The 9,827-nt window shown below is 35.6% G+C and overlaps 1 protein-coding gene across 1 annotated transcript; it reads left to right on the forward strand.

Moving 5' to 3' along the window:
* The first annotated feature begins 1,684 nt into the window (after positions 1-1,684).
* On the forward strand, positions 1,685-6,645 carry LOC129647210 (beta-defensin 110-like). The gene is made up of 2 exons (XM_055574401.1): positions 1,685-1,739; positions 6,491-6,645. The coding sequence occupies exons 1-2, from the start codon at positions 1,685-1,687 to the stop codon at positions 6,643-6,645; spliced, it is 210 nt and encodes a 69-aa protein (XP_055430376.1).
* Positions 6,646-9,827: the final 3,182 nt, after the last annotated feature.

Below are 9,827 nucleotides of genomic sequence, written 5' to 3' on the forward strand. Positions count from 1 at the left end.
ACTCTGCTCTTCACCTTCTATAAACTGACAATTAGGAGCCAAATAACTGAGTGCTACAGAAAGGCAAATGTGAAGTGGTACATTTTATCACTTAATTTAATGGATAGTTGTTTTCAGAGCAAGAGTGTTTAGGATTTCTTTGACCTGTCTGAGGAGTGAATAGGATAAGGAGGACCCTTGATATACAGTATCCTTCCCCACTGCCTATCATTCATCTATGGAATCTTGTATGTCTTTCACATCTCATAATAATTTATTCATCTCATCCCTACTATCAGCAGATTGACAAGACAGTGGTTAGAAAAGTTTAAATAACTTAAGAGTTATTGTAGAAAATAGGTCAGGCTTTTGAAAGTGTCTCTGATGGAAACTTTCACATTTGGTCTCTCTTGTTGTTTTTGAATTTCCTAGAGATTCATTTTTAAATATTCTAAACCTTGCCATTCTTTTATCTATAATCATTTATTATGATTCAGGGGCCAGTTAATGTGGTGGTGAGGTTAGTGGGAGGGGACGCATTCTTTAAATCTGTGATTTTTTTTTTTTTAACTGCAACATGAGAGGATTTGATTAGACTCGCTAAGCAGCTTCACATTCTTTACCAAACTATGACACAGATTCTGACTCTCTGGTTTGTTTTTCTGATGTTTTGTAGACTGTATGGATCCAGTTTCCTAGAGTAATATGTGGAGGCTTTTAGCAGTATTGGCATACCAGGATCTTGTTAGAAATGCATTTGTCAGTCTCCATTTTAGACCTACTAAATCAGAGATGCTGAGGTGGGGTCTTGCAATCTGTTTTTAATAAGCCCTCTAGGGGATTGAGATGTAGCTAAAGTTTAAGAACGAATATCCTAGAAACTTTCTTGACTGTGATGGGATAGAATCAGCTAATTGCTCTGGATGCTGTGTAATACCTCCAGCTCTTGCTCACATATATGAAGTAATAGACTGGGGCAGTGTGCAAATTGGATCAGAAATCACCTCTAGTTCCACAAACAGAATTAAAACCATTGAACCTAAAATTGTGAAATTGGATGATTTATTATATGAAATTCATTTCATACTTAAAAACCTATTGTGTAATTTTCCATACTCATTAGTGACTCCAGAATGATCATGTTAATTTAAATAATTACACGTTATGTGAATCGAAATGTCATTCAACCCCTATCCCTAATTCTCATTGATTTCATCTGTTAACAGAAGAGATATCAATAGAAACCTTTAACTGTAATTCCTTTAGACTTTTAGATAAAATCTTGTAATTCAGACACTGAGACATAATTTAATACTAAGAGTATTAGAATATTTAGCATTATATGTAACATGTAGTAGAGGATTTGTATTACTATAATGTTTTTCCTTTGGATTGTTTTAGCAATCCAAACACATATCCTTTGAAGTTCCTTAAAGATTGTATTTTTATGAGAGTCTATTTAGGGTAACACAAGTAGGTTTTACTTTTACGAAAAAATTTAATAATGATTTTTGTGACCCTGTTCTTTGAACATGGCACTATTCAATCAAGCATACAAATGTTCTTGCTATTGGTAAGCCTCAGTAGTTAAAACCACTTCCCAGGAGAATCTATAAATAAAAGATTTCTCTGTTTCCTCATTTGAAAACATTTGACTTGAAAAAGAAGACCTGTTGGCCCTTTTTTCCCTAAGAAACTTTCTACCATGAAGATTCATCTCTTTTTCTTTATTCTACTCTTTGGGGTCACAATTCTACCAGGTAACATAGAAGTGGTTATGGGCATTCTTGTGCTAATGAATTTGAGGAAGCATCAGTTTTTCCTTGTTAAACGTATAGTAATAATATAAGGATTAAAAGATCTTTAGGATAATGCAATGTCGTACTCTGGATTGAACACTGGAACATAAAAAAGGCAATAGTGGGAAAACTGGTGAAATATGAATACAATGTGTAGTTTAATTAATAGTATTACAGCAATATTAATTTTTTAGTTTTGATAAGCGTACCATGGGTAAGTGAGACATTACCCTGAGGGAAGTTGGTCTCTCTTATCTTTGCAACTCTTCCATAAATCTAAAATGATTTCAAAATAAAAAGTGTAAAATGCCTGAAAGATCAATTCATTAGTCTCATCACCTTCATCCTGAAACAGAGTCGATTCTTGCGGAAAAACATATTCTTTGACATAATCAACTGGTAAGTGGTAGTTGCTGCAGTATAAGGGAGAGAACTATTTGCCTCTTTCTTCTTTTTAAGCTATTTCAGTCTGTTTCCAGTCTAGGAAGACTTTCTTAATATTCTGTCCCTGGTACTACAGGCAAATCACGTCCCTTGTTGGACTTTCTTAAGATCACATGAATGTTGAGTGTAATAACTTGTATATGAGCTACATTTTTCATGAGATTTTCCCCCTCAAGGATTATCTCATCACATCAGGTACCTAACAAGATTCTCTTCTCCTGAATTAATGTGTAAGTATGAACTGTACAGAAATAAAATAGTAAGTTTTGGAGATGGAGAGATCACTGAGTTTTCCCTTCTCCTTAAAGAGTTTAAAGTGAAAGAGTAAGCTCAAATCTGTCCAGTTTATACTACTGGCACTGAAATTAGGCTCAATTCACTCTCTCAGGAAAATATTCTTTTGTAGTAAGAAGCTGACATTTTTAGGACAAGTGGAAATTGTAATAGATATGTACGAAAATGAATTAACTTATTCTTTCTTTATGAATATTATAAAGTCCATCATGACAATTTTCATTTTTGTCATTTCATAAAAAATTTTCACATAATAAACTGATAAATTATCTTTTAAAGGTTGTAAGTGAGAAAATTCTACATAGGAGCAAAACATCAGGAAAGTAACAAAATAATACAATCAATTGTTAATTTAACTAGGAAATAACTTCCTCTACCTCCATTCAAAACTTGTTAAAAAAAGGATCTCTGAATTTTTTTCATATCTAGAAAGGACCAAAAGGAAATTCTACACAGATTCATATAGCTTTTAACATGGGATAAATCTTTTTAAATTTCTTCTTTTAATTTCAACATTAGCTAAAATTAGTAGATCACTACAGCAAGTATTTTTATGTTTTATTGGCATAATTTTTCCTTATAACAACTATATCAGGTGCTCCTATAATGGCTAATATTATTCATTAATTTATCAAAAAATTTTAAATTATGTGTTCTGTAGACTTAGAAATTATATACCACTTGAGACACAGTGGCATAGATTACAACATCAGTGATATTAACTTTTTGTATATTTTTTTCTTGTAGTTTAAAAGTGAGGCCATTATTATTGTTAATCACACATGTACCAAACTTTTAGAGAAATTCTATTGTTAGTGATAAAAATATAAAAGTAACAGAAATATATCAAGATACATATTTTCTTAATAAAATTATAAAGTGTATATGTGAAAATTGGATACTTTTAGACAATAATAAAGCAATAAGAATGTTATCTTTCACCTTGTAGTTAACCAACATATGGTGGCTGAACTAAACTGGATAAAATTAAATGTCTTATATATGACTCTAGAGTTCCTCAGTTGTTTTTTGTATATCACCTTCAGATGGTGGAAGTTCTCACTCAAAATTCAGATACAAAAACTCATTCATTTCCACTCCAACAGTTACAGATGAAAAAGTGTTTAGAAAAAAATCCTTACATTTTCCATACAGAGAAATTTCCACTGAAGTCACTTAGCTTTCCTCTTCATTTTCTAGAGGTTATAAAGGCTCAAGTTCAAAAGTTTGTTATTGCTAACAATCACTTTTCTTTGTCTGCTGTGTACTTTGGACATAGGATGGTATAGCTTTGTACAAAAAATGGTAATCATGATTTTCCCCCTGTTTTCAAAAAGGTTAATGATAGTCTAAGAAATAAGATAGCAAGTCAGTGAAAACAAAAACAAATTATGGGTTGAATAGATACTTTAGGAGATGTCATGCATGTTTTTAGCTTAAAACATTAAGTAGAGTTTTATATATTGTTTAAAGAAATTCCCTAACATGTGAAAATGCTCTAGATGTCAAATGAATGATGCTATGAAGTAATTTGTGAGAGCAATAAGAAAGATGACTTTCTTGAAAGCGATCTACGGAAATTTCAGAGAGAAGATAGTATTTGAACAGTGTATCTGAGGACAGACACACTATACGTTTGGCTTATCACCATATTGCTAGAACAGTGATTTTCTTTCCTTTTTTTCCCCAAGGACTTACGGATTTATTACTTATTTATTATTGGAACTTAGTTGCTTTACAATGCTGTGTTAGTTTCTGCTCTACAGCAAAGTGAATCCTGATGCATATACATATACCCCGCCTTGTCACTGCAGAGCACGGATCCCTGTGACATACAGCAGGTTCTCATTAGTTATCTATTTTATACAAAGTAGTGTATATGTGTCAATCCCAATCTCCCGATTCATCCTCTCCCCTTTCCCTGCTTGGTGTTCACAGGTTTGTTCTCTATGTAGAACAGTGGTTTTCGATGAGGGGCAGCTTTGCCGCCAAGGAGACATTAGGCAGTGTCTGGAGATCTTTTAGTTTGTACTACCGGTACTACTGGCATCTAATGGGTAGAGGCCAAGGATACTGCTAAATATCCTTCACTGAAGAGGATCACATCCCACAGCAAAGAAGTGTCCAAAGGGTCTATAGTTCTTAGGATGAGAAACCCTGCCCTGGGAGGTGTCACAGAGTCAGACAGGAAGTGAACTTAACAGTTGAATGAATAGATGGATGCTTGCAAAGATGAGTATTAGTGATCCAGGGACAAGCTTGGGGAATACTCATATTTAGAGGTGAGAATCAGGAAAAAGAAAACAACAGTATTTTTAGAAAAGGTAAAACAAGGGGAAAAAAGGGATGTGGTCAGTGTAGGATGGCATATTGCACAACGGGGTTAAATGTGACAAATCTTGTCAAAATGAGCGTAATTCAAGTTTCTATCACTGGCAAATTATTTATGGGCTTGGTAATAATAACTCCCCTAAAATTATTGAGGGAATAATGATATTTAGAAGTTAGTCTTTAAACTGTGCAGAGTAACTTTTTTGACTATAAATTGTGTCGTAGTCTGCATTGCCTCAGTAATAGTGAGAAGACAGCTAATTTTTAATAGAAGAGGTAGGTTTTATACCAGCTATTTATACCAAGAATATGAATAAATAATCTGAGTCTATGGTCCCACTAATAAGTATCACGACTCACCACCAACTGTTAGAAATATAGACAGAATATCTGGACAGGAAGAGCTGGGCTTTAAAGGAATTATTGGACACCAAACCTTAATGAATGACAGAAACTAGTGGCAAGATTTATTTGCTTTTATACCATGAATATACAGTAAATATTTAAGTCTGACCTTAAAATTTAGGATTCTCCCATGCTATTTCTCCTTACTCTCATTGTATTTTAAGATGCATACCTATCAAAAGTGATGTTAATGTTTTAAAAGTCTTCAAAATAAAGGGTTTCTGAAAGTATGTGGGTTAGCAAATGAAGTAAAATATGAAATTAAAATAGACTGACTTAGAATGGATATTAGAGGCTAACAGTCCAACATCTCTCAATTCCCTGAGTACTCCCAACTATCCTAAATAATCAACTTCTAGTGAGAGTCAACCTCCAAACTACAAGATAAACCATGGAGCTTGGAGCATAATTTTTAAAATCATATTATGGCCAAAAATGGACCCATCTTTTAGTCACTCTTCTTTTTTAAAAAATAAATGCTGACATTAAACATATGTATAAGTTCATTTCTTTGCAGGGGGGGAGTAAGTCTCAAGATATACAAGAGAGTTGTAGAAATTCAGACAAACTGTCTAACATTGCATCTCCTTCCATTAAAAAAAAAAAAGTGAAATCAAGCTGCAATAGAAATCTTTAGAAGGAGAATTCACAAAGCACAATTACTGTGCTTTGCTCCATTGTGTTCAGTCTAAATGTGTGTGAGAGTAAGAGATAAATCATGTGGACTTTTATGGTTACTTGGAACTATCCTACTGTTGCTATTCAGTCACTTGTAAAAAGGAAGTTGGGACACCTAACTGCAGTCCAAGACACTTTCTGATATCCAGGATTTACCTTGCATTAAAGGACAGTGCATTCACTTAAACTTCCTCAGTAAGATTTTCACAGTCATAAATTAGAAGGAGGCTTCTTTTGTCCTATTCTATGCTCTTTTGCAGGCTTTCCTGGTGGCTCAGATGGTAAAGAGTCTGCCTGCAATGCAGGAGAGCCAGGTTCCATCCCTGGGTAGGGAATATACCCTAGAGAAGGGAATGGCAACTCCAGTATTCTTGCCTGGGGAATTCCATGGACAGAGGAACCTGGCGAGAAACAGTCTACGGGGTCACGACACAATCCCATGTTGGACACAACTGAGTGAATCCCACATCACATGCTCTTTTGCTTCTCAGATATTCTCCTTTTAAAATATGAGTGTCATAGTTAGACTGCTAATTTCAGTCACTGTTTCCTTCTTACAGCAAGAAAAAGATTTCCACACTATGGTAGCGTGGATATGAGGAGAGAGTGCGCAAAAGGTAACGGTCGATGTAAAACTGAGTGCCACATATCTGAAGTTAGGATTGCTTACTGCATAAGACCTGGATCTCTTTGCTGCTTGCAGAAGTACAGATGACAGAAGAAAAGAAAGAGACACATGTTCCAAGAAGAAGGGACCAGTGTTACTGTCTTCCTTCACAGCCTTTCTGTACATCCTTCCAGGCCTGGGTATCACTATCGTGTGCAAAGAATTAAATAAAATTTAATAGTGAACCATTCAGAAGTGGTTCTATGTCACACACGCATCTGGTGCCTTTTATTTTCTCTTGATCTCTAGGTACCAGAAACAAGCATGATTTCTTTTATGCAAGTTCTTCAAGAACTATTCACATTTCTATATGCCCCGTGCTAGTTGGCATAAACAATGTTGGAAGAAACCCTAGGTCCGAGGTAGTGACCCATCTTATTTCTGAGATACACGCCTCCATGGAGATGTGCTGGTATTTTATTATTAAATGCTGTTTATAGACTATCCCATGGAAAGAAGTATAAATCCACTGAATGTGTGAGGTAAGACACTGAGATACAGATCTCTCAAGTGTCTCCTGAGAGAGACAGAGGTGGAGTGAGAGAATGGGAGAGTGTAAACAGAAGAGCAGAAGAAAGTCACAGTCACTCCAGTTCCTACCCATTTGTTTACATAGTGAAGAAAAAATCTGTATCAGGAGAATGAAGAGGGAGTGTGAAGGGAAGAAAATAATTTCATAAAAGAGAATTCTGACCTAGGAAGTCAGAAACTATGACTAACAGCTGAATTCAGCTCCTCCATCCTGAGAGGTGAGCCTGTCTGAGGAGACACAGGCAGCAGATGGTAGGAGGAGGGATCTTCTACCTTTAGCTCCGCTCTGCCAGACTCCTCTCACTACCTCCTCTGAAGGTCCAATGGTAGGTTTCCCCACGGTCCTCTCAACAATGCATACATATCATACATTTTCTACTCAAAACATGCAAATTCTTCTTTTATGATTTTAGGAATACAATTTAGTAAATTGTATCAATTCAGAATTCTTTTTAAAAGAAATCATCAATACCACAACAGAATAATAAAAGAGAAATTTCCCTTCCTCCTAAAATAAATAATCCTTTGGCCATTAAACTAAAGAAAAAAGAAATCTATTGAGTGGAGACTTATGTACCGGACTTGGACTCAGAAGGAGGCAAGTATTTGCTGCTACTGCTGCTGCTAAGTCGCTTCAGTCGTGTCCGACTCTGTGCGACCCCATAGACGGCAGCCCACCAGGCTCCCCCGTCCCTGGGATTCTCCAGGCAAGAACACTGGAGTGGGTTGCCATTTCCTTCTCCAATGCATGAAAGTGAAAAGTGAAAGTGAAGTTGCTCAGCCGTGTCTGACTCTTAGCGACCCCATGGACTGCAGCCTACCAGGCTCCAGGCCCCAGCTACTCTCTTGATATGTTTCCCATTGTGTCTCCTCCCATATTCTAAATGCAAATATGAGATCTAAGGGTCTATGTGCATACTGAACATTATCTATTACTGGAAAATGCATGGAAAAATCATTTTTCCCTATTTAGATAAAATTTCTAGATATATTTCTTCCACAAGAGACTGTTTAATTTTCAATTTTAATTTTAAAGTTGAATTTATTTTTTAAAAATAATTATTTTAATAAACATGAGCTCCCATTGAAAGTGAAAGCTGCTTAGTCATGTCTGACTCTTTGTGACCCCATGGAATATACAGTCCATGGAACTCTCCAGGCCAGAATACTGGAGTGGGTAGCCATTCCCTTCTCCAGGGGATCTTCCCAACCCAGGGATCAAACCCAGGTCTCCCACATTGCAAGTGGATTCTTTACCAGCTGAGCCACAAGGGAAGCCCAGCCACAAGGGAATACTGGAGTGGGTAGCCTATCCCTTCTCCAGCGGATCTTCCCGGACCAGGAATTGAACCACAGGCTCCTGCATTGCAGGTGATTCTTTACCAGCTGAGCTATCAGGGAAGCCCATGAGCTCCCATTAAGAAATAGTTATTTGCTAGGCATACATTAGAGGCTTACCTGCACTCTTTCACATTTTAATAACTTAAAATAGACTTTGTTTAATGTGTTACCTTATAGTGTAAATATATTCAAAAGTATTTTTACAACATCCATTTCAAAAAGACTTTCTCAACCTTAGCACTTATTGGTATTTTAGTCCAGACAATCCTTTGTTGTGGCAGCTGTCCGGCACTCTGTCTTTAGCAGCAAGATTTTTCTCCCCACTCCAAGTCTCTATCCATCAGATGCCAATAGCACCCTTTCCCCTTAATTGTGACAACCAAAAATGTCTAACTACGTTGTTAAATATCTCCTTTAGAGGGCAAAATCACTCATGGTTTAGAGTCGTTCATTTATAATTAAGCACTCTTTCTCACAGATATGTAAAGATATAAATGGAAACCAAAAAAATCAGCAGTGTTTTCAGACAACCAATAAACTTCCCATTTTACGAGATGAAATATCTCTTTGTTTATAAAAACCTATATCTATTTTCTTTTATGAGAACAAATTAGATATTTATGAGAACAAGTATCTATTAATGATTTCTTTTAAATTTACCAAGGCTAGCTTTATGGCCCAGGATGTGATCTATCCTGGAGAAGGTTCCATGTGCGCTTGAGAAGAAGGTGAAATTCATCGTTTTGGGATGGAATGTCCTATAGATATCAATTAGGTCTAACTGGTCTATTGTATCGTTTAAAGTTTGTGTTTCCTTGTTAATTTTCTGTTTAGTTGATCTATCCATAGGTGTGAGTGGGGTATTAAAGTCTCCCACTATTATTGTGTTATTGTTAATTTCTCCTTTCATACTTGTTAGCATTTGTCTTACATACTGCGGTGCTCCTGTGTTGGGTGCATATATATTTATAACTGTTATATCTTCTTCTTGGATTGATCCTTTGATCATTATGTAGTGACCATCTTTGTCTCTTTTCACAGTCTTTGTTTTAAAGTCTATTTTATCTGATGAGTATTGCTACTCCTGCTTTCTTAATGATTTCTTTTAAAAAGAATGCTATTACAAATGACCTAGAGATGATGATACATTGATGACTCCAGAAAAAAAATTAGCCTACTTTTTGAACAGTAAATATATCAGCCACATGAAGAAGGATATTAGTAATTTAAATGCTTGAGGTGAAAGTTTGAGTATTATCTACCACCAGATACTGGGTCATCATTACCTCAAGACCTGCAAAATAGAATTGAGAAGCCTAATATGCTATTAATATGGAACAAATAAGAATTGAGGTTTT

This window comes from Bubalus kerabau, chromosome 3 (assembly GCF_029407905.1).
Source record: "Bubalus kerabau isolate K-KA32 ecotype Philippines breed swamp buffalo chromosome 3, PCC_UOA_SB_1v2, whole genome shotgun sequence".
NCBI classification, from domain to species: domain Eukaryota; kingdom Metazoa; phylum Chordata; class Mammalia; order Artiodactyla; family Bovidae; genus Bubalus; species Bubalus kerabau.